This window comes from Dipodomys ordii, unplaced genomic scaffold (assembly GCF_000151885.1).
Source record: "Dipodomys ordii isolate 6190 unplaced genomic scaffold, Dord_2.0 Scaffold5, whole genome shotgun sequence".
Classification (NCBI taxonomy): Eukaryota; Metazoa; Chordata; class Mammalia; order Rodentia; family Heteromyidae; genus Dipodomys; species Dipodomys ordii.
In genome coordinates this window covers 24088960-24114589 of record NW_012267221.1, presented here as the reverse complement: position 1 = coordinate 24114589, position 25630 = coordinate 24088960, and the positions used below count along the sequence as shown (strand labels likewise).

General features: G+C 41.8%; 1 protein-coding gene across 1 annotated transcript in view; it reads left to right on the top strand.

The window, feature by feature from the left end:
* Positions 1-17112, top strand: part of Cir1 (corepressor interacting with RBPJ, 1) — a 39088-nt gene extending 21976 nt beyond the window's left edge. Inside the window, exons 8-10 of the mRNA XM_013029241.1 lie at positions 12322-12428; positions 13398-13483; positions 15167-17112. Of these exons, the coding sequence (XP_012884695.1) occupies positions 12322-12428; positions 13398-13483; positions 15167-15695 (722 nt within the window). The 3' untranslated portion in view covers positions 15696-17112. The remainder of the gene's footprint in view (positions 1-12321; positions 12429-13397; positions 13484-15166) is intronic.
* Positions 17113-25630: the final 8518 nt, after the last annotated feature.

Here is a 25630-nt window from a genome sequence, read left to right as displayed (position 1 = left end):
GCCCGGGCTGGCTTTGAACCGCGATCCTCAGATCTCAGCCTCCTGAGTAGCTAGGATTACAGGCGTGAGCCACCAGCGCCCGGCCCTGGCTAGAGTTTTTTCAGTTTTACTAATCTTGTTCAGAGAACCAACTTTCAGTTCCCACATTTCATTTGCAGTTTTATTTCCTTCTCAGTTTTGATTTAATTTGCTCTTTTCTAAGGTGAAAAAAAATATTGTTTTGTGGTGGTAGGGAATTAACCCCACAATCTTCTTGTTTTCTTTTTTTTTTTGTGGGGGGAGGCAGGGGGAGATCCAGTCATGGGGCCTGAACTCTGGGCCTGGGCGCTGTCCCTCAGCTCTTCAGCTCAAGTCTAGCGCTCTACTACTTGAGCCACAGTGTCATTTCCAGCTTTTTTCTTTTTGCTTATGTGGTGCTGAGGAATTGAACCCAGGGCCTCATGCATGCAAGGCAAGCGCTCTACCACTAAGCCACCTTCCCAACCCATCTCCCGGTCTTCTTGCACATGCTTGCCAGTCCTCTACTACTGAGCTACATACCCAGCCCCAGATAATTGGTTTTAAGTCTGTCTCCTTTTTTATGTGTGCATTTAGTATATAATTTTCTCTTTAAAGGTGTTTTTGTTGTGTCTTCAATTTTTTTTTTCGGTCGTGGGGCTTATCTGGGCTTGGGTGCTGTCCCTGTGTTCTTCAGCTCAAGGTGGGCGCTTTACCGCTTGAGCAACAGCACAACTTCCAGTTTTCTGGTGGTTAATTGGAGATAAGAGTCTCACGGACTTTCCTGCCCGGTATGGCTTTGAACCTAGCTTTGAAGCGTGATCTTCAGATCTCAGCCTCTTGAGTAGCTAGGATTACAGGCATGAGCCACTGATGCCCAGCTGTGTCTTCAAATTTTGGTAGTTTTGTTGCAGTACTGCCTGACACCACCCAAAGGTAGGCCCAGATTCACAGGTTAATAGTGCTCTAAAAGACTGCCCTGAAATCAGGTACCACTTACATATTTGAGGTTCCCAGGACATACACCAAACCTGCTACAAATTCAGGGATTTCTTCTACCACATCAGGTTTGATAATTCACTAGACTGACTTACAGAACTCAGAAAAGCCTTATACTTAGGATTACAGTTTTATTATAGCAAAAAGAAAAATAATCATGACTAGACAAAAGAAAAGATACATAGGACAGGGTTCAGGAAGGTTTCAAACTTACAGCTTCCAGTTTCTTCTTCCCATAAAGTCATCAAGATCTGTCACTCATCTTGTAAATCAGTAATATACTCAGAGAAGCATTAACTAGGAAAGCTCGTTCAAACTTTTAAATCTCAATACAGAGTTTTTAAATACAATTTTTATCGAGAGTTAAGAATTGAGTTTTGTGGGGGGGAGGGAGGGTTGGTTGTGGGGCTTGGACTCAGGGCCTGGCCTCTGTCCCTAAACTCTTTTGCTTAAGGCTAGTGCTCTACCATTTTGAGCAATAGAGCCACTTCTAGTTTTCTGGTAGTTAATTGGCAATAAGAGTCTCATGGACTTTGCTGCCTGGGCTGGCTTTGAACCGCTATCCTCAGATCTCAGCCTCCTGAATAGTTAGGATTATAGTGCCTAATTTGATGTGCCTAACTTGATGCCTAATTTGATGCCTAACTTGATGCCTAACTTGAATTGAGATTTAATTACAAAGGCATCTCAATCTCCAGCCATACTTTTTATTCTTTCCTGAGGCTTCCTTGCCTTGCATGTTTTTTAGAACTATGTTGTTTAATCTACAGCTATTTAGAGGATTTCCAGCTGTCTTGCTGCGCTGATTTCTTCTAGTTTAATTCAGTTGTGGCCTAAGCACATGACTTATATGATTTTTCATTCTTTTGTATTTGTTAAGGTGAGTTATATGGCCCAGAATGTTGTGTTTCAGGTAGAAGTTGTATGGGAAAAAAATGTGTATTTTGCTGTACTAGATGAAGTCTTCTACAAAAGCAATTACATCTAGTAGTGAATCAGATCAGTTCAACATATCTTATTTTCTACTAGATATATCAATTACTGGTAGAGGGATACTGAGTTTGCAATGGTGAGCATAGGTTTGCCAATTTCTTTCTTTCCTTTCTTTCTTTCTCTCTTTCTTTCTCTCTTTCTTTCTCTCTTTCTTTCTCTCTTTCTTTCTTTCTTTCTTTCTTTCTTTCTTTCTTTCTTTCTTCCTTTCTTTCTTTCTTTGTCAGTCATGGGTCTTGAACTCTGGGCCTGGGCGCTGTCCCTCAGCTCTTCAGCTCAAGGCTAGCACTCTACCACTTGAGCCACAACACCACTTCCACTTTTCTGGTGGTTAATTAGAAATAAGAATCTCACGGACTTTCCTGCCCGATCTGGCTTTGAACTGTGATCCTCAAATCTCAGCCTCCTCAGTAGCTAGGATTACAGGCATGAGCCACCTAAAAATACTTTTATCAGTTTTTGTCTCACATATTTTGATGCTCTATTAAATGCATTTATGTTCAGGATTCTTGTGTCTTTTTTGAGAATTAACCCCTTTATCAAACCTTGATAATTAGACTTGCTCTGAAAACTGTTTGTTTAAAATTAATGAAGATATTATAGCTTTGTCTGGTTACTGTTAGCATAGTAGTACCTCCAATATTTTTTTGTTTTCTTTTGTTTGTTTTCTTTTCCTTTATTTTGGCAGTACTGGGCCACAAACTTACAGCCTTACATACCACACCACACCAGGCAAGCACTGTACCACTGAGCCATATATTCCAGGCCTATTCTTACACTTGTAATCTGTGTTTTTTTTCTTTAAAAGTTTCTTGTTGACATCATATTTTATTATTGAAAATATACTTAAATTGCTATGCTGAGACCACTCACATTTAGTGATGATTGATACAATTGGATTAGTAGTTAACATGTTTGTAATATTTTCTATTCATTTCTCTACTTCATTGTTTCATTGTTGTCTTATTTTTCTGCTTCCTCTTGTTGTTTTTTTTTATTCCCTCCTGGGCAGGAGGGAGGAGTGGTGCCAATTCTAGGGTTTCAACTGTGGGCCTGGGTATTGTCCCTGACCTTTATTTCAAGGTTAGTGCTCTATAACTGAGCTGCCACCTCTGGCTTTTTTGGTGGTTTATTAGAAATAAGAATCTAATGGACTTTCCTGCCCAGGATGGCTTTGAACCTTTATCCTTAGAGATCAGCCTCCTAAGTGCTAAGTGCTAAGATTTCAAGTATAAGCCTCCTGCACCCAGATTCTCTGGTTTTAATTAAACATTTTAATTGAGCATTTCTCTCCTCTCAACATTTCAGTTCAAAGACAATCCCAGTTTAAAGATAGTCCAGAGCCAGGCACTGGTGGCTGTCATCTTAGCTACTCAGGAGGTTGAGATCTAAGGATCATGGTTTGAAGCCAACATGGGCAGGAAAGTTCATGAGACTCATGTGCTGGGGCTCAAGTAGTAGAGTGCTCACTTTGAGCAAAAGAAGCTCAGAGACAGTGCCCAGGATTGGGGGAAGAGGGAAGAGACACACAATCCAAGTAGACAAATCCCTGACAATTTTATCTTCAGTTAACTAGCAAAAAGCCAAAAGTGGAGCTATGTCTGAAGTGGTAGAGTTGTCAGCCTTGAGCAGAAAAAGCTAAAGGAGACTGCCCTGGCTCTAAGTTCAAGCCCTAGTACCAGCACACACAAAAACGTTCAGATTCCCCATTCAGGACTTTCCTTATAGTTAAAATAAACAGATACAGTGAATGTAGAGAACTCAGTCATTACTACTGAAAATTTATGTGTAAGTGTGTGTGTGTGTGTGTGTGTGTGTGTGTGTGTGTGTGTGTGTGTTATTTTTGGAAGGTTTTACTTCGGCCCTCGTGGGGCTTGAACTCTGGGCCTGCATATGGTCCCTGAGCTTTTTTGTTGTTGTTGTTGGTTGTAGGGCTTGAACTCTGGGCGTGGGGACTGTTCCTGAGCTCTTCATCTCAAGGCGAGTGCTATACCACTTGAGCCACAGCACTACTTCCGGTTTTCTGGTGGTTAATTGGAGATAAGAGTCTCACAGACTTTCTTGCCGAGTCAGCCTTTGAACTGTGATCCTCAGCTCTCAGCCACCTGAGTAGCTAGGATTACAGGCACAAGCCACCCTGAGTTTCTTTTGCCCAAGGGTAGTGCTCTACCACTTGAGCCACAGCACCAATTTTGTTTTTTTCTGTTTATGTGGTACTAAGGAATTGAACCCGGGGCTTCATACATGTTAAAAGCAAGCACTCTACCACTAAGCCACATTCTCAGCACTTATTGTAACTTTTTTAAAACTAACATGCACTACCCTTAAATGTTGGGTTTGACAAATGTATACACCTTGTAACCAGCCTTTGAACAAATTGTGGAGCATTGCTATTTATCCATTTCCTGTCTGCCTCCTCATACCACAGCTACTATTTTTTTTTTTTTTGGTCCAGTTGTGGGGCCTGAACTCTGGGCCTGGGCGCTGTCCCTCAGCTCTTCAACTCAAGGCTAGTGCTCTACCACTTGAGCCACAGCGCCACTTCCGGCTTTTTTCTTTTTGCTTATGTGGTGCTGAGGGATCGAACCCAGGGCCTCAGGCATGCAAGGCAAGCACTCTACCACTGAGCCACCTTCCCAGCCCCAGCCACTTATTTTTAAACCCATACATTAATTCTACCTGTTCTGAGATTCACATAAATGAAGTCAAGTAGTATATTCTCTTCAATGGCTGCCTTCTTGGATTCAATGTAGTATTTCTTTCTCTTTTTTCTTTCTTTTTTTCTGTCAGCTTTGAGGCTTGAACTCAGGGACTAGGCGCTGTCCCTGAGCCCCTTTGTGCTCAAGGCTAGTGCTGTACCACTTGCGTGACAATGCCACTACCAGTTATTGATTTGTTAATTGGAGATGAGTCTCTTGAGGACTTTTCTGCCTTCACCGGCTTTGAACTGTGATCCTCAGATCTCTGCCTCCTGAGGGAACATAGGCATGAGCTACTAGTGTCTGGCTTTCAATGTATTTCTGAGGCTCATAGTTACAAACTTTTCTAGGGCATTCATATTTCCATAACTTATTTAAAATATGTACTAGTGAGTGTCTATTTCATGGTTTCACAACAAAATGTATACCCCTGAGGTATGAATTCACTTTGATAATGCCAGATGTGACACTAATAAAATACATATAAATTAAGTTGAAAATACAAGTTAAAAGACAATCAAGTGTAAGTCATGTATCTTTTATTGGTTTTATAATGCAAAGTTGTTTTTATTTTTTATTTATTTTTGGGGGGGGGTCTGGTCGTGGGGCCTGAAATCTGGGCCTGGGTGCTGTTCTGTCCCTCAGCTCTTCAGCTCAAGGCTAGCGCTCTACCACTTGAGCCACAGTGCAACTTCCGGCTTTTTTTTTCTGCTTATGTGGTGCTGAGGAATCGAACCCAGGGCCTCAAGCATGCAAGGCAAGCATTCTACTACTGAGCCACCTTCCCAGCCCCGCAAAGTTTTTTTGTTTTGTTTTGTTTTCTTTTGGGTCAGGTCGTGAGGTCTGAACTCTGGGCCTGGGCACTGTCTCTCAGCTCTTCAGCTCAAGGCTAACGCTCTACCACTTGAGCCACAGCACCACTTCCAGCTTTTTTCTTTTTGTTTATGTAGTGCTGAGGAATCGAACCCAGGGCCTCAGGCATGCAAGGCAAGCGCTCTACCACTGAGCCACCTTCCCAAAGTTGTTTTTAATAGTAATTTTTACTAGCATACAATAAGGATAGTTTCATGTTACTTTGCCTTTGTATTTTTCAGACACAGACTAAAATGAAATGTTTGCTTTCCCTTCACATTGTATATTTTAATAGAGATCAGTTAGCTTCTTCAGTATGAACTTAGGGTAAGGGCATTAAGAAACTCTATTGTTTCTAGCCTCCACTGAGACAAACTGGCAGTGTGTCAGGAAAATTCTCAGTATGGAGCAGTTTTATTGCAATTCAATACAATAGGTTCTTACATAACCTTTAGAAAATCCTACATAAACACTCTCATGTATATAAATAAAAATCACCCACACACTTTATTAATAGCTTTGTTCACTTTTCTCCTGAAACTTATGCTGCATGATATACTGTGCCCCTTAAAGACAACTTTCTATAAGCTTGCTTAAAAACAAAGTAATGATGGTAATACTAGGAATCAAATATAAGATAGTTCTTTTTTTGCTCTTGATTGTGGGCTTGCCCTTGCTACACGAGTCTTTACACGAGTCATGACCATAGCACTTTCTTTTTCTTTTCAGGTAGGGTCTTAGCCCAGGGATGTTCTCAGAGTGTGATCCTCATGGTCCTCCTATCTGTGTCTCTAAGTAGGTGGTATCACAACCTTATTTCACCATACTCAGCTTATTTCTTGAGATAGGGTCTCACTAACATTTTTGCCCAAACTATCCTGAGTTCTGTAATCCACCCCAGTGTTCTGCTTAGTAGCTGGGAGTGTATCTTTTTTTATTTAGTGGCAAGGAATAACTTATTTACTAGTATAGTCAATTTAACTTGAAGGGAAAAAAAGGACTGGTTATATACTTTCATGGAAATGATAATCTTATTTATGACAATATCTAGAGATTTATTTTATTTATTTAGGGTGTAAGTAATGAATCCAGGATCTTATGAATGGTTCTGCTAATAAACTAAACCATCAGCCAAAGGGATATTTTGGACAATGCTTGATAAGAAATGTACTCATTATCTTGCCCATGTAATTGTAACTCCTCTGTACGGTATTTTCATTTTTTTTTTAAAAAAAAGGGATTGATTTGGTGTTGCCTGGTGGAAGATCTTAGACTGAGGAGGATTCTAGACTGAGCTACATCCCTGCTTGGGAGTAGGAAAGTGGTTATTTTAAAATACACACTTTTAGCCGGGTGCCGGTGGCTCACGCCTATAATCCTAGCTACTGAGGAGGCTGTGATCTGAGGATCACGGTTCAAAGCCAGCCCGGGCAGAAAAGTCCATGAGAGTCTTATCTCCAGTTAACCACTAGAAAGCCGGAAGTGGTGCTGGCGCTCAAGCGGTAGAGTGCTCACCTTGAGCTGAAGAACGCAGGGACAGCGCCCAGGCCCAGAGTTCAAGCCTCATGACAGACAACAAATAATAATAATAAAATAAATACACACTTTTAACCTTCTGCTGCTGTTACTTTGACTGAACATACCAAGTAGAAGTTTCAGCCTTTTCTTAGAAATATTTGGAGCTGTCAGTTATTTTTTTGAGTCTGGAGTTTTGGGGACTTCTGTGTATTCCCTCAAAGTAAATAGTACCAAATAATACAATAATAAGATTTTAGATCTAACTGCCAATTGACAGATGCTAGATGGACATATTAAATGGCATCACTATCCAGTGTGTGGGGCGTTTACAAGACAGATTATCCAGTTTCTTCACCAAATGAATAACAGCCAGAGGAAAGGAGCAGTAAGTATTGAAAGAAACTTATATCTGTAAACCAAATACAATGTATGGGGCTCATTTGAACCCTAATCTAAGCTAACTATAAAGAAGATACTTTTGATGCAATTGGAGGAATATAAATGTTGATAGTAGATGATTATCCTCAGAGATAGATACTAGAAAAGTATTGCAGTTTTAAGAAATAGTCCTTGTTAGTGGTTTAGACTAAAGTGATAACTGAGATGCTATTTAAAATATACTTCCAAAGTTGAAAGTAGTAGATAAAACAAGAATGGTAAACTATACTTAATTATTGAAGATGTGTGATTTATACAGGTTTGAAATATTCCATAGCATAAAGTTAAATTAAAATACATGTGAGCTAAAGAAAAAAACTCAGCGATGAAGAAAATACTCAGTGATAGAGCACATGCCTAACATATATGATGCCTTGAGTTTGGTCCCAGCAGCACAAATATACATAAGCAAAAGTATTCGTATTAGGACTAGCAGAGTTCTTTGTTTTTTAAGCATCCTATAAATTAATGTTTTGTGTTTGGGGAAAAGAGTAAAGGATATTTCTACTGTAGCCTTACTAAACCACTTCTCACTATCCCCTCTTCTCTCACTTAATACCATAAAAATGTAGAAAAGCTACTTCCTTTGAGCCAGCATTCAAGGAGCTGAGGCAAGAAGATCATAATTTCATCTACTTCCTAGTCAATAGAGATTGACTTCCTAAGTGATTTTAAGGCTGGTTTGAGCTACATAGCAAGACTCTGGGTAAAAATAAATTATAAATAATAAAATATATAAAAGACTCGGGATTAACTCAGTGATTGATCTCTTGGCTAACAAGCCCTCGGTTCTACTCCTAGTACTGCTTCCTTGGAAGAAAACTAGGAACGTTGTTACCCAGCAGGTGAACCTGCTGTTAGCACAGTAGTAAGTGGCGTTTGCCCTGGACTGCTGTCCTCCAATTGTGGAGTCGATTTCATGTCCTTTTCTCATAACTGGAACCTTCACAGGTATATTAATTTACCCTCTGATGAAATCCCTGTTTTACTACAGAACAATTTGTGGTATGCTGCTTTTGTTTATATAAATGATGCTAGTGAGTAGAGTAAGCCCTTTACAGTTTTTTGGGGTTTTTTCCAGTTGTGGGGCATGAACTCCGGGCCTGGGTGCCGTCTCTCAGCTTTAGCTCTTCAGCTCAAGGCGAGAGCTCTGCCACTTGAGCCACAGTGCCACTTCTGGGTTTTTTTCTGGTGGTTTATTGGAGATAAGAGTCTCACGGACTTTCTTGCCCAGGCTGGCTTTGAACCATGATCCTCAGATCTCAGCCTCCTGAGTAACTAGGATTACAGGCGTGAGCCAGTGGCACCTGGCTATAGTTTTGTATAGCATAATTCATATTCTAGGAACTCTCTCTTTCCTAACATACTACTCCATGGGATTTTTTTCTTGGGAGAAGATAGTCTATGTCTAATTAGGATTTAGAACTGAACACTATAGTCACAATCAATGTTTGGACACATCCATATACCAGAGAAAGAAATATGTGCAGAGTAATGTTGAGTGTTCCTTCAATGGGCCTTCCACAATCTTGTTTCTCATGCTATGCAGACCTAACTAAGTTGGCTCAAAAGTATCTACAAAGGAGCCCTCACAAACCTACATTTTAGAACAAAGACCCTTTTTTTTAACTCTCTAGAATTACTCTGTCATAGTAACTTTAAGAGTAAGTGAAACATTACTGTGATCCAGTCTCAGTTATAATTTAAATCAAGGTACCATGCATAAAAAACGCCCTTCTGTGGGCTGGGAAGGTGGCTCAGTGGTAGAGCGCTTGCCTTGCATGCTCAAGGCCCTGGGTTCGATTCCTCAGCACCACATAAGCAGGAAAAAAAAAGCCGGAAGTGGCGCTGTGGCTCAAGCGGTAGAGTGCTAGCCTTGAGCTGAAGAGCTGAGGGACAGCACCCAGGCCCAGAGTTCAGGCCCCACAACCGGACCCCCCCCAAAAAAAAAAAAAACGCCCTTCTAGGAGCTGAGAGTGTGGATTAGTGGTAGAGTGCTTGCCTTGCCTACATGCCTGAAACCCTGGGGTCAATTCCTTAGTACCATGTAAACAGAAAAGGCTGAAAGTGGTGCTGTGGCTCAAGGGGTAGAGTGCTAGCCTTGAACAGAAGCAGCTCAGGGACAGTACCCGGGCTCTAAGTTCAAGCCCCAGGACTGGCCAAAAAAAAAAAAGTCCTTCTACATTTCAGTGTTTTTGTTGTATAGTCTGTTTAATCAGTGTATCTATTTAATTTTTTTTCCGGCTTTTTTTTTTCTTTTTTGCTTATGTGGTGCTGAGGAATCAAACCCAGGGCCTCATGCATGCTATCTTCCCAGCCCCGTATCTATTTAATTTTTGTATCAATCAATTTGGAGTTCTCAAAGAACTAGAATCGTTTCTACATAACATCAAAATGACATGAAAATATAAAGTCATTCTAAAAGGTTATTTTTGTTGTTGTTTGGTATTATAGTGCTATATGAAGGTTTGAACTCAGAGCTTTGTGCTTGCTTGTTAGGCATGTTCTCTATCACTTAATTGGTGCTCCCACTTCTAAACCCAGAACTTTAAACCAAGATTTTTTTTTTATTGGTCATGGGGCTTGAACTCTGGGCCTGGGCGCTGTCCCTCAGCTCTTCAGCTCAAAGCTAGTGCTCTACCACTTGAGCCACAGCACCACTTCCAGTTCTGGTGGTTAATTGGAGATAGAGTCTCATGGACTTTGCTGCCTGGGCTGGCTTTGAACCACAATCCTCAGACCTCAGCCTTCTAAGTATAGGATTACAGGTTTGAGCCATCAGCACCTGGTTAAACCAAGAATTTTTGATGATAGGAGAAAGTTTTTATACAAAAAAATATGTGAAGCCGGGCAACAGTGGCTCACGCCTGTAATTTTATCTACTCAGTAGGCTGAGATCTGAGGGCACGTTTCATAGCCATTCCAGGCAAGGAAAGTCCGTGAGACTCCTATCTCCAATTAACCACCAAAAAAACTGAAGTAGCGCTGTGTCTCAAGTGGAGAGCACTTGCCTTGAGCTGAAGAGTTCCGGGACAGCAACCAGGCCCAGAGTTCAAGCCCCATGACGGACCAAAAAAACAAAAAATGTAAAAGTTGGATTTTGAAATTGTCACTTTGAAGAGCATTTTTTTCTTTAGGTATGAAGACTGTATCTTAACTATTCAGATAGTCATGAAAATTGTATCACTACTGGTAAAAATGATAATTGATTATGGTTTTGTGAGTATTGTTTTCAGGCACTTAACCAGCACTTTGCTTTGTGGACAGGCTCACTGTGTAGCCCAGGACAACCTTGAATTTTCAATCCTGCTATCTCAGCCTCCCTGAAAGATTACAGCCAGCCTTGGCAGGAAAGTCCATGAGACTCTTCTCTCCAATTAACCAACAGAACACCAGAAGTGGTGCTGTTTCCTAAGTGGTAGAGCCTTGAGCTAAAGAGCACAAGGACAGCACTTAGGCCCAGAGTTTAAACCCTCACAGCTTAAAGGAAATTAATGAAATTAGCAGTAACCCCTCATCCTAATAGTCAAGCTTTTGGCCCTTTACTAGAGAAATTTTTTTCCCAAATTCTTGGCATGTTTCCTTTCCGAATTCATTTGACATATAATAAAGTGGTTGAAAAGCAAATGTTATAATTCCAAAGGTATATTTTCTACTTTATAAAACTATGTTCCTACATGTGAAATTTGAAAAGCCACCAAAGCAAATTGTTATTCTTTCAAAGCTATTAATTACATGAATACTTTTCTGCTAGAGGCAACTAATATTAATATTTAAAATCAAATTTTATTTAAAATTTTATCAATATTAGCAACAATCAAAGTGAGTAATTAAAAGGCCATTAAATTACATCCATAGGAATTTAATATAACTTTGCCATACTTCAGTAATAGTCAATTTTCCCTCCATCTTATTTTTTACACTGGAGCAAATACTCAGTTGTCCTTGGTAGTAAGTCTTTATTGATAGTAATTCTATTATTCCCTTTGCTATTACAGATATGTTGCCCAAGGTAGTTAGTGTAGATGATTAATGCTAGAAAGTTTAGAGAGCTGCCATGAGAGATTGTCAGTTAGTTTACTGCCTACAGGGAAAATAAGAAGGAATAGATTAAGAGGAAAATCTCACTTCTTTAAGCCTGTTTGAGGAAAGTGGCACACCTTTACATTTTTCAAAGCTTTTGTTAGTCTAATTATAAAAACAAGAAACTCATTTTTCAATTTAAAATATCACAAAAGTGGAAAACAGAAGCTTGTGAAAAATAACGTACATACCTATAGCCAACCTAAAATTGCTGTCACCAACCCCCAAGTAGTAACTAGAAATTTGAAAATCTAGGCGTATATATAAATGAGATTAACTAAAGTGCTTGGTTATCCAGAGAACATGTGCATATATATGTGAGTGGTGTTGATAGTATCAAAAGTGAGGCAATACTTTCAGTATTAGTGTTTGAGGAAAAGATTAAGTGAATTCCTACTGAGAGAATAACTAGTAAAAGATTAATTGTACTTTTTTATCATTTTCTTTTGATTTTTATACAAAAATGTCTACCCAGACAACATCTAAATGTTATCTTTTTCAGTATGACAAAGTTACATAAGAAGAGACTCCCCTTGCACATAAAGAAAAATGCAATTATTTTCTATTCTGAATCTCCACACTGCTGTTTTAGAAAATCATATCTGATTATTTGCTCAGCAGAAGATTATTGAGTTGATTTAGCTGTGATTTTACTTAACAAAGCTTCAACTGCATTCCTACTGTGGAGTCCGAGAAAGGTAGAGAGATATAAATGATACATTCAAACTGTGCTTTTTGTGAACAGGGCCATCGATGCACCCCTCCGAGCTAATAGCTGAGATGAGAAACAGTGGGTTTGCACTGAAAAGAAATGTACTGGGGAGAAACTTGACCGCAAATGATCCATCACAGGTAATGATCTTTTTATCAGTAAGCCGAAAATGTCTATAAATCTAAATGTGATTGCTTGTGAATTGCTCCTTAATGTTTTCCAATATGCATATATCCATAGGAAAGTAAGATAGAGCAAAGAAAATGCCTAAAATATATTTTGATTTTGCCTTTTTATTATTTTAACCTAAATGAGAAATTGTTTATAAACCTATATTTCAATAAATGAAATGGTTCCTTTGGGTTATGTGCATAAAATACCTGACTGAACTGGTGGTAAGATTGTTGGAGTTGTTTTTTTTGGGGGGCGGGGATGGGTTCATCCTTTTTTCTAACTCACCCCTGGGTGACATTAATCAAACCAATAGGAAAAATTATATTAAAACAAATCCCCAAAATTATGAAAAGCAAAACTGTTCACAAATTCAGAAAACTGTTGGATTTAAAGGACTACTATGTCATAGAGATATTGAAATTATACAGGCTAGAGTTACGGATTTTTTTTTTTTACTTCAGTTTTGATCACGAGATCTTCAGGGTTTGGTAATATTACCAAATCTTGGGGGTTTTGTTTTTTGTTTTGTTCTGTGGTGCCAGCGTATAAGTGAGGCTAGGCAAGTGCTCTACCACTGAGCAATATTCCTGCCCCCATATGATCTTGATTTTTATATTAACTTTAAAATATTTAAACAGGTAGAACTTGAATTTGAGAGATATAAAGTATAATAAACGTGCTATAAAGTTTTCGTCTGTGTTTCTCTGTCTTCTTGATAAAGGTTTCCTGATATGAGGAAAGCAGCTGTGTTAACTTGTAACCTACCTTCGCATGTAGACTACAATTTTTTTAATTCCCTTCCCCTTCTCCACTACAAAATATCATAGTTACCTACTACAGTATCATGCTAATCTTCAAAACTTCTTGTTTGCAAATGTAGTCCTTCTCATAACATCTTTTTCTAAAATCTAGTCATGAATGTCTTTGTTACTCAGGAATATGTTGCAAGTGAGGGTGAAGAAGATCCAGAAGTGGAATTCTTAAAGTCACTAACAACTAAACAAAAACAGAAACTTCTCAGGTAATCTTATAAGCATACATTCAGTGGATTTATTTTTTCTTATGTTTCACCTTGGTAGCATATTCAACTCTGGTCCTAAGAACTCATGAAGATGCTTTAACCATATATCATTTTTATTGACTAACTCTTCAGCTGGAGTGATTCACTGTGTTCTTTTCAGTAATATGAAAGTGACTAGAACATTGGATACTTACACAAAACCATTGTACTTTTCAGAGCATACAACTTAAAAATAGGCTTGTTTGTCCTTTTTTTTTTAATTGTGAAAATACCGTACACAGGGGTTACAATTACATGGGCAAGATAATGAGTACATTTCTTATCAAGCATTGTTGCCTCCTCCTTGTTTTCCCTTCCCATCCTTCCCATCCCCCACTTCATCCCTTGTTTGTCTTTTTCATAATAGATCTGAATATATCTTTGTACATAGTTTGTTTTGAGGAGATATTTTGTCTATGTATGTTTTCACAGTTTGTGAAATTTTATGAGAACTAATAAAAGGATCTTTAAGGTAAATATGAAGTTTGTTAAACAGATACCTCTGGATTAAAGAATCCAAGGCAGGGGCTGGGAACGTGGCTCAGTGGTAGAGTACTTGCCTCTCATGCATGAGACCCTGGGTTCAATTCCTCAGCACCACATAAACAGAAAAAGCTGGAAGGGGCGCTGTGGCTCAAGTGGTAGAACGCCAGCCTTGAGCTGAAGAACCTTGGCCTGGGCTGGACAATGCCCAGGCCCAGAGTTTAAGCCCCACACCCGACCAAAAAAAAAAAAAAAAGAATCCAAGAAATTTGTGCCAAATCCAATAGAGGGAGCTCATGGTATTTTCAGTATGTGGAGCTAGAAGAGTGGCTAGATCCCTTGTGTATCCTTAGATTTCACAGTAGCTCATATATCACTGGTACTAGATGAACAAGATCCTCCTCTGAGACTATGAAGCAGTCTTTATAAATTCAGGATGCCTTAATAATTGTTCTAATAATGTATAAAACTAAATATTTGCCAAAAACTAGTATTCAGTTATTTTGTTTTACTTAACAAAAAAAGATACCAAAAAGTATGCCTTACTCAGCATTTCTGGAGAATATTGAATTTGATAATGTAATGACTAATATGTAAAACAGTATATCCACAAAATTAGTTTTATCTGTTTACAGCTATGTATTTGAGTTTGCAGGGCTCTAGTGCTTCACACTGTTCATAGGCTTTCTTTAGATTAGAAGAACCGTTTACTTAGAGCATTGATGTGAGTATAGTCAGACAGTTGGCTTCACGCATTTTCTTTTCTGTGTGTGCACGTATGTGTGTGCACGTGTGCGTACACGTGTGCACGCTCGCACACATGCCTGCATGTGTCTGTCATGGGGCTCATATTGGGGCCTGGGCTCTGTCCCTAAGCTGTTTTGTTTAAGGCTAGTGCTCTACCACTTCTAGTTTTCTACTGTTTAATTGGAGATGAGTCTCATGGACTTTCCTTCCCAGACTGGCTTTGAAAATCCTCAAATCTCAGCCTCCTAAGTAACTAGGATTAATTATAGGTGTGAGCCACAAGTGCCTGGCACATTTAATTTTCTTACTCAGTTATAAACTCTAAAATATATATTGGCTATTGATATTAGTAATTTTATGGCTGTCAATAATAGTACTATTTTTCAGTTTCTTACTATTTTTCCTCAATTTCAGGAAATTGGATAGACTTGAAAAGAAAAAGAAGAAGAAGAAGAAGGATAGAAGAAAGAAAAAGTTACAAAAGACGAGAAGCAAGCACAAAAAACATAAAAATAAATTCTCCTCCTCCTCTTCCTCTACTGAGACTTCTGAAAGCAGCAGCGAGAGTGACAGTAAAGAAAAGCAAATAGAAAAGAAGAAAAAAAAGAAAAACAAGTGTACAGGAAATAGCACCAATGACTCTGAAGAGGACAAATCTAAGAAGAGAAAACTTCATGAAGAACTTTCTAGCAGTCATAACAAAGAAAGAAGCAAGGAAAAACCTAGGTTTTTAAAACAAGAGAGTTCTGAGGAGAATAGCAAATGGAGCCATTATGATTCTGACAAAAAGTCCAGAAGCCGGCATCACAGTCCAGAGAAGAGAGGATCTGAAAGAAATGGGGGAAGCATCAGAAGCCGCAGCAGGGAGGAGAGAAGATGGAGGAGGAGCCGCAGCAGAAGTCCTGGTGGTTTTAAGGAAAAGGAGGCAAGGCACCAGCGATAGCCAGTCCCCGTGAAAAGCAGAAGAAAGCCATGGCACAGATGTGTGTAGAGGAAGAACATACAGAGAGCACACTGAAGTGACACAGACAGGAAAGAGAAACGTGACAATTTCCTGAGAATAAAAATAGCCCATTTTCTTATTAAATATCTCTAGCAAGGGCTGAAGTATGGACTATTGTATTTGTCATTTTTTAAAAAAAAGCTCTTTTAATTTTTCATCTGTGCAAACTGTCATTTCAAGTACAAAGATTATATGAGTACCATAAGAATGAATTTTGCAAATATTTGAAGTTGTCTATTTGTGGGCTTTAGAAATATTTTCTGTTGGTAACAGTTTCTTGTGACCTCTACTAGATTTTTTTAAAACCCATATAACTCTGTGACATTTTCTTTGTTCTAAAACATCATTAAAAGAGTGACAGTACATTGAACAGTTAAAGCTTTTCTTCTTTATTATCAGTTTATATTTAAGATTTAAATTTTCTTGAAGCAAAGTATAATAATTGAAATTAACTAGTATGAAATTAACAATGTATGAATTGATATATTTTGAAGCCTTTTAAACTCAGGTGTCTTATTCCACTGAATTAGGTATTTACAGTTGAACTATCTGCTAGTTTTCTATGCTGTCATACAAAACCTGTTCTGGAGATTAGCTTTCTGACTTGGCTCTCAGTAGGCTAAAATAGAGGTTCCTCCTAGAAACTAGGGAAAATTTTACTTGCTTGCCTATTCCAGCTTCTAGAAAACTGCCCACATTCCTTGGCTCCTAGCTCCTTTTCTCCATTTGATTGGAAGCTAACAAAAAGGAGTCAGTTCCTTACTTTTAGTCATGCCGACACTGATTGTGCATTCCTTTCCAGCTTGTTAAGTAAGGATCTTTGAGGTTACTTTAGGCTCTCCTGAAGAATATAAGATAATCTCCCTATTTTAAGGTCAACTGATACGCAACCTTACTTTTCCTTTTTCATATAATGTAATTGTATTCACAGACTCCAGGGCTTGAAGATTTATACATCTTTGAGTATCTATTTTTCTATCTTCCACACATCCTTTCTGCTACCACTATAAGATTTTATTTTTTAAAAATATGAAGCATCTATAGAATGACACAAATATAAATTATATATATAGGGAATATATGAAGCATATTTAAAATTCAGCTGCAGATTTTCCCGTGTATTGCAAAGGATATACTGAAGGAAAACTATAGGAACAAAAGAATTAGTACAAATGAAAAGTAACATGCAGTTTCACATCATTTCATATGGTATTTTTATTAGGGTTCTTTTTAAAAATGTTATTTTGTAGACAATTATTGATTAGATGGCTTTGATAGTTGGTAGTCTCAGTTTCTTGAATTCTGTAAGATAGTAAATAAGTGCAAGATTTAAATAAAACCACTCTGTGTAGTATAATCTTTGTCTTTGTTTTGTCTCTATATGCATAAAACAATTGTCCAATAATTTAGAAGAAGCTAAGTTAAAGGTATAAATAACTCTTTATTTTATAGGCTAAGAGCAGAGTGGGAGAACTTGAATTCCTTCTACAGTATTCTTTAAAAACTTAGTGCACTGCAAAATCCCATTCCATTCTCAGTTTCAAAAAAAAGCATGCATTTGCAATTGATAAAGACTGCTAATTTACACCTTGAGTTCATCAGTGTTGCAGTGATTATTTTCTACCTTCCACCTTTTTAGACTTTATAATTTTTGTAATGTCAAAACCTATGCAATACTTAACTGCCTTAAAAAGGGTTTCTGAACCAATGTAGTGTTCATGAAGAAAAATGTTGAAATATATCCTGTAATTAAGAATGAATTAAATATATTCTCATTTCTTATACATCAATTTGACTTTCATAGAAGTGTGGTCTGCTTTTAAAAATAGCCATATATTTATGTTTTTTAAATCTTTATTAAGATTGAAAAACATACAATGCTATTTTAAAAGCTCTAATATCCTAAAAATCCCATATTAAAGAGGCTCACTGATATATACCATAATGCTGGGGTAAGGGTGATAATTAGAAGTGTTTTTCAATAAGAACTTCTACTTTCACGGTTAAAATGTAGAAACCAAACAGGTGAATTTTGTAATAAAAAGAAGGCTAGTTGTATATGTGAAGGTTAATCCTAACTAGAAAAAGCCAAAGAAGAATCCCTAAGTAAACATTCAAGAACCCAAGCAAGTCGATCTTTTTAGAAAACTAGTATGGTGAAATGGTCATTCTTACCCGTAATAGAGAAATTCTTTTAAAGAAACCTGACCTATCTTAACTGTCCACAGGTCTGGAACTGCACTGAGAGGCACCGGATATTTTGAGTATATACCCCCCTCCCTTTCCCCTAGCCTAACATTTAACATAACACTAGCAAATTAATTCCTGTAGGAGGTGCTGTCGATTTACAAATGACCAGAAAAGATCAGAATGCTGGAGTAGGATTTGTTCCTCGAGGAATATCCATAATAAATGTTTCTTTCCTTTTCTTTCTTCCTTTCCTTTTCTTTCTTTTTTCTTTCTGCCTTCCTTCTCTTTCTCTTTTTCTCTTTTCTTTGTTTCTGTTTCTTCCTTTCTTTCCTTTCTCTTCTTTTTTTCCCTTTTTCCTTCCCTCACCTTTTTTCATGTCAAAAAGACAGGTTGCTGCAAGTGGTAGGCCCTCCCACGAGGCAGTGAGAAATGGATCTTGTTTTAAATCATATATCTACAGCCTAAAGTTTTTCCAGTTTTATCTGAACGGTTCCAAGAGATCTTTCTTGCTGGTTTCTCCATTCAGATCTATCCCTGCTTCTGGGAGCAGGCATTTCCCAGTTTTCAATCATGGAAGGTTTAGTATGCTTTAGCCTTGAAGCCCAAAGAGTTTAAAATCCACCTGAGCCATTTCCCTCTTCTTGCCTAAATAAAGACCAGTGGGCTGAGATGCTGTAGAGGCCCCTCAGTAAGGCCCCTTCACAGCCTGTGCTTAAGACCAGGAAGGAAGCTGAATGTTTAGCTTTAGTAGCTGAAGGATATTTCAAGAATTTTAATTGTATTCCTAGGGAAACAACCTATGCTATGGTTTGCACTTGAGATACAGGCCTTCAACAGCAGCGGGCCTCGGGAGCCTTTTAGCTCAAAAAGGACAAGGGGAAGGTTGGCAGGTACAGGTTCCTACTTCAAGCTTCCAGCTTACCCACGAGCCTGCTGACAATCCTTGCCGCTTTCCCCTTTCTCCTCCCCACTCCCCAGGCTCGCTCATTTCGTACCCCAGAACCCCCGAGCATGGCAGGGACAAAACGCGAGTGGCTGCTGGAAGTGAGAAGGCCCGCGAGCCGAGCCGCGCAGGGCGCCTGTCCCCGCTGAAGGACACGGGGATCCCTGGCTCTTTATCTCTGAGGGCTTCCCGAGGGGAGTGGGGCCGGCAATGGAGATCAGGGTATTGGGGTTCCCATGCCAGACGGACCCCGGCTTCCAAGGACTTCGCCCTAAACCCGGGGCTCCCCTTCCACCTCCCGGGCTATGCCACCCTGCGCTGTCCGGTGCCCGCCTTCTTTGGGCACCAGCTGGCAACCTTCGGGGAGCACCAGGAAATGGAATTGGCAGGGCTGGGAATTGGGGGCCCCACCCCTCCTGGATCGCGGGGAGGCCGACTCCTTCCCCCACAGGGCGGAGCGGGGCGGGGGGGGGGGCGCCCAGCTTAGCCGTCAGCACGGGGCCCGTCGCCGAGGGCGGCCCAAATCCAGGCCGAAAATCCTAGGCCGCTCGGCCAGGCTCGAGGGCCCTCGCCCGCCTCCCGCCCGAGCTTCTCGGGCCTTGGGAGCGTTTCCCCCGCGCGGGCGCAGGTCGAGGAAACTCGCCGGCGGGGTTAGGAAGGCGAGCCTACTTCTCTGCTCCCTGGGGCTCCACAGGTGAAGAAGGCGTTTCACCAAGCCGGTGATTTAATCGCTCCTGGGGGGGCGGGGGGGGACGAAGAGCAAATGCCACCTCTCGCCCGCAGTCTCCAGGGACTCGCCCCAATCACTTGGCATTTGTTTTCTAAATGAATGGCCCTGGAATACCTGCAAAAGCAATGCAACATCTCCAGAATGAATTTCCAATGCAGGGGTCACGAGCCGGAAAACTCTTGGGTGCTCAGCTTTCCCTGGTCCCTTAGAACCGCAGATTTGTCCCCACGGACATTCGAGAGCTCCTTAACTAAAATGGCACGCACACGTATATATTTATATCAAGAATATATGGGAGAGGCTTGTCTGTATGTGTTTACCTCATACATATTTCCACAAACTCCAGCGTCTGCAAAGGGTGGGGGGTAAATAACGCTGAACGGGTAAAATTGTGGAGAAGGGATAATAACTGATTACTAATTTGAAAGTAAATAAACAGGTGACTTTTTCAGATCAGATTCCTCCTTGGATCGTTACAATAAATATCTCTGAAGGAAGCTCTCTATTTATGTTGTCATTGATTAATTCTTCACTACCTCATTTGATTTCGATTTAGAACGATTTGATTCTAATTTAATTAGCATGTAATTTGGATGTACATAATTACTGTAATTATGACATTCAGGTAAGGCAGCTTTAGGCTGAAAGGCAATTTCAAATTTTCTAGCAACCTACTTTGTACTGGGAAATGGACAAGGACTTTGCGCCCTGCTATCCAAGTAGTAATTAGCACATCTTTGAAATAGGCACTGCGGCGGGATTTGTGTTAAAACAGCAAATACAAACCCAGCCGAGTCCCCGCTGCAAAGGTGCTGCGAGTTCTGGGAAACGCACTGCCTTTCCCTGGCGTGGGTTCGGGGAGCCCCGCGCCCAGGCGCCTCGGCACGGCTCTCCACGGAGGCGGACGAGGGCGCCTTCGTCGCCTAGGGCGCCGGGGTTGGAAAGTGTCGCTTTTAAAATTAAAATACAATAACTGCGCGGAGGGGGAGGGGAGGGAATCCGTGCACCAGGGCTGAGGACAGCGATGGGGGTGGGGTCGTGGACTGGGAAGAGGAGGGAAAGGGGCGGCGGGGGGAGGGCGAGGCACCGAGGAGAGAAAATTGGCGAACGCCCCCAACTGTTATCTGATTTTAGATTTGGGTTTCAAAGGAAAATGCGAGGACAAAAGGGGTGGGCCTGCTCGGGGAGTGTGAGCCACCCTTCCGGAGGGCTCCGGGCGAGGATTCTGAGAGCCTTCCCGCTGCTCTCTTGGGGGCCCTGTTTATCCCGTCGGGCCTCCGCCCGCCCCGACGCCCCCTGGGCGCGACTTGGCCCGGGCTGGCGGCCCGAATGATCGCAGCGAAGCGGAAGGCTGCTGCTGCCGTTTCCAGGTTCTGGCTGGCCAAAGGCTTTGGTCCCTGGCCTTCTCTTCCCATCCACGGGGGTCTGGGGACGTGGCGCAGTCTTGGTGGCCTGTTTTAATCAGCTGCATTTCGGCCATCCCTAGCTAGAGCAAGTGGGATCTCCCACCAGCCAGAAGTCACTGGATCTTTAGTCATGGGCGAAGTAGATGGGGCTGCCGTGCCCACAGCTAGGGTCACGTCACTGGCTCCAGAACTCAGCGTTCTCATCCCGGGGAATTGGAAGACTGACGTTTCCTTGAAAAGGATGCTAAATGCAACAATGCTAAGACCAGAGCCAAGAGAGGCATTACTTTGCTTGGACTTTTCAGTTAGCACGCTCCAAGAACTTTCCCCTTTCTTGGGAGTCGCTGCTAAGCGGTACCCTTTAGTAGCGGGGTCCGTGCCCCCCGCAGGAACACAAAACCTCGCTTTTTTTCCTTGATTCATTGGGTTGCTACAGTTCGCGGCAAAAAGCTGGTCCCTGCACGCGAGTAGCCAAGTTCACGGCACACGGCGCGGTCCTCTCGTTTCCGAGCTCTAGATGGCGCCAGCGAGCCGCACTCGCCGCGCTCCTCTTAAAGGAATCAAGAGCTACTGTCAAACATAAAAGCAAATCAGAGTTTTCAGTTTTTTTTAATGTGTTAAGAATGTTATTCCTTAAGAAAATTTGTAGCTAAATTATTCTCACTTAAAATAAACACTTAGTATACCAATTACACAAATGGGCGGGATTTATGTGAGATTTACTTCATCTGCATTTTTGTAGTGGAAGAGAGCCTTGGTGAATACAGATAATAGATGCAAATAAGATTAGAGTTAAAATAAATAAAGTTTCCATCTGAATAAAAAGAAATTCAATTTTGCACGACTTGCAACGATTTGACGGAATGTCCAGACACGCTATTCAGGTGCACAATCTAATCTCGTCAAAATAATGTTTTCCCTTCTTGAGGAAAGAAAAAAAGAATCCTTCTTTTCTCTCTTCCTCACCAGGTAGCATCCGGTTCACTCCAAGGGAGGGGGTGGGGAACGTCACGCCGGGGAAGGAAAGCGCTGGGGGAGCGGGGACTGGGGGGGGGGAAGGGGTGGATCGACGCTGGTAGGCTGCAGGCCCAGGAAAACTTGGTATGGGTTCCTCCTTGGCCCAAGAAGCTGAGAACTGGAAACCCCTAGAAACCCGCTGAAACGAAATCTTATTTCCCCCTCACCCGGGCTGGAGCGAGGCGTGGGGTCGCAGACCGCGGCCTGCAGCTCCACCCGACCTCCGGGTCTCGGCCCTCATCCGCCGCAGGGGGCCCTGTCGCGACCTCCGCCTCCCCCCAGGCCCGGAGCTGGACAAGCCCAGGCCGTCGGGGCCCCGAGGTGGCCCTGGGGAGGCACGGCCCCCACCTCCGCGGGGGACCCCACTGTGCCACTCGCTCGCTCAAGGGGCCTCGAATTTGTCGACGCCCGCACCGCCGCTGGTGTCAAGGTTCCCGGTGCCCCAGGGCGTGCAGGGGTGGCAGAGAGGAGCGGGGCAGTGGAGCTGGGGTCTGCTTTCCCAGGTTGCTCTCCGCCCGCTCCCTCCCGGATCAGCTGCGCGCTCTCGGCGCTCGGGCCGGGCGCTCGGGCTGGGCGGCCGCCCGCGGCTCCCGGGAGCCGCCGTGATGGACATCGGCTGACCCGCGGGGCAGAGGCAGCGCACACAGGCCTTGATCACTGGCCTGCGGAGGGAACCGCGCGGCCAGCGGGACCTGCGAGGCCAGGCCCTTTGATCTGCCTTTATTATCCATCAGAAACAAAGCTCCCAGGGCCCGGCGGCCGTGCGCCCTCATTCCTCAGGAACCCCTCCAACACCCTCACCTCCGAGCGGCCAGCCTGCGGGCCCCCCAAACGCCGAGCGCCCTCTGGACCCGCCAAACCACCGGAGAAAACGCACCCTGCCAGCTCCCTCCACCCCAAAGATCACACCCGAATCCAAGACGCTTGGGGGACCCAGGGAGAGTGTGGGGTGGGGATAGGTTGGGGGGGGGGAGTGACCAAAGGACAGAGAAAGTGGACGAAAAGATGCGACAGTCGAGGCTGCCTGGAGCGCCAGGAGCAGAGGGCAGACGCCGCCGAGCCTCACACTGCCAAACGCCCAGCTGAAGAGATTTCTTGTTACTTTGCTACTTGGCTTTTCAAAGCAGAGTTTTGTTGACTGCTAATAGCAATAATTTATATATTCCTTCCTAGCAGTCAAAACCCTCATTCAAGTTTCCAAGAAGGACAGTAATAATAATAATAAATCTTGTTGGTGCTGACTTTGCTTGTATGTCCCAGTGTGTGGAAGCCTTTTAGAAGTATTTCTAGTCTCTAAATAGGTACTTTATTTTCCAAATGAACATTTTTTTTCAAATTGCGAAATTGTCTCGTTTACCAATTTTCCTTTCGCCTCTCCTCCCTTTTCCCCCTTTTAAACTAGGGCTGTTAAGTTGGTGGTCAGAAGACAAAGAGAGTGAAAATAATTTTCATTTCAATAATTGCCTTCTGGTCAATTTAACTGTGCCTTATTTTGAAAGAGACTGTCTAAATGAGATTCCTGTCCCAAATGTGTTCCCAGGCCTGATCCCAGCCTTTAATTATTCCTGAGTTTTTTTTTCTTCAGAATAAGACGCCGCACTGAGTAATCACAAAGAAGTCAGAGAGCATCCTTGAACCTTTTCAGAAGCAGAGCCACTGATATTCAAATAACCTGCGAGGGCCATTTGACGGCGCGGGGACCCAGGCATTTCCAATTCACTATTTGCATAGATCAGCCGTCTTTGAAAAGGAAAGGAGCAGTTGTCTTCCATAACATTAAAAAGCCTAGTTATCAAATCAAGTGCTTAGTTTGGGGGCTTTTAAAACGTTTACATTTTATCTCAGGTTGCCCTTTACCGTTTGACATGCAAATTTGGTGCAGTTAATTTAGACAATTAAAAAGATCTTCAAGGGAGCTTTGTCACAGAGAATATTTGGAGTTTTCCCCGTGGACCAGCTGAGATAAAGTTGGCCAGAACAAATGATGTCTAGGAGATTAATTAGATATTTGATAAGACATGAATCCCTAATAAGGGAATACAAGGCACAGGGGGCTGCTGTGTGCTCTAAGTCAAAATTAATAACATTTAACAAGATTTTCATTTAGGCATGAAATGTCTTTTCCGGGGTATTGACTCTAGCGATTTATTCCCTTGAGACACCTCCCAACATAGAGGGTCTTGGGAGCTCAAAGACTACTTTTTTTTTTTAAGCCTTTTCCTCTTTAACTGATTGCTTTAAAAATCACTTCTTAAAAACAAACCCAACCGGAGTTTTCTAGTCCCTCAGGGAGATGTAGACACCTTCCTTGTTAATGCTGCTAAGGGTCTTTCCTTCTTTAGGTGGTCCAAGATTTAAGACGTCACCTTTTGAGAGACCTCCCATTAAGTAATACAACTACACATTCTTATAACCCAATTTAATTTACGTTGTTGATATACAAATAAATAATTTTGACTTCTCAAAAAATGTATATGTATTATGGCTTTTATAACCCACATAAACTTTACATTACCTACAACTAACATTAAGGAAATTGTTTCCCAATCAAAAAAAAAGTCGACCCCACATAAATATTATCGAGGGGGGAGCAGGATTTTTAAAAGGGGGGGTGAATGTATTGTTCCGAGTCCTTTAATAATACCAAAATGAAAATATGATGTCAAGATTTTCTTCATACAGATAAACGCATTTAATTTCTTTAGATGACCTTAACTTACGTGTTTGAGTGAAATGATAACTCAACATCTTAAATATCTTTTACATATATACTGACTTTCACAAAGTGCATCAGAAAATTAAAAAAAAACTCCCTGAATTTCAGGAATTCACCAAAAAACCTATTTGAATGAACATTTACAAGAAAATAAAAAGAGAACACAATCTTTTGAACCCTATTTATACAGATGTTATGAAATACAGAGAAACTGTCGCTAGACTTCCAGTTTAATTTCTCACCTTAAGCCTTTTTTGATGTTTCCTTTTTTGTTTGTTTGTTTTTAGGGGGGAAAAGTCTCATTGCAAGTAGATATCAAGCAGGACTTGGAGCATTTTATATATAATATAATCCACACAAAGGGTCTGTTTTCTAGGTCCCGTTCATTTTCAACTGTTCTGACAGTCCTCTGCGGAGTGGTTGGGTGGTAGTGGCTAGTTTTGGAGAAAAGGCCAGAGGACACTGGAGGGGTGGGCGTGGGGGAGGGAGCGATTCCGTGTATTGCTCTTCGCTGGCGAAGTTTGTGCGAGTGGAGCGGAAGTGCGCGCGCGTGAGTGCTTGCGGTTGTGGCTCTCCGGGGTGAGTGGGGTGGGTAGGTGGCTGTGTGCGGTTCTAAAAGTGTCTGCCTCGGAGGACGGTTCGCTTTTGTTATCTCTGGACCAAGCGTTCGATTCTCATCTGGGCGTAGACGACCAAGGGGAGCCCCAGGAGGCTGCACCTCGCGCCCAGATGGGGTGCGGGGGAGGCAGGGGGGTCGTCCCTAAGCGTCCCCGCCCTCCGGCGCCCCCGCTCGCCGCTCGCCCTTCGAACCTCTCGCTCGCTCGCGCCTCTCCTCCGGCCTCTAAGAGTCGTTGGGGCCACTCGCCGCCTCCT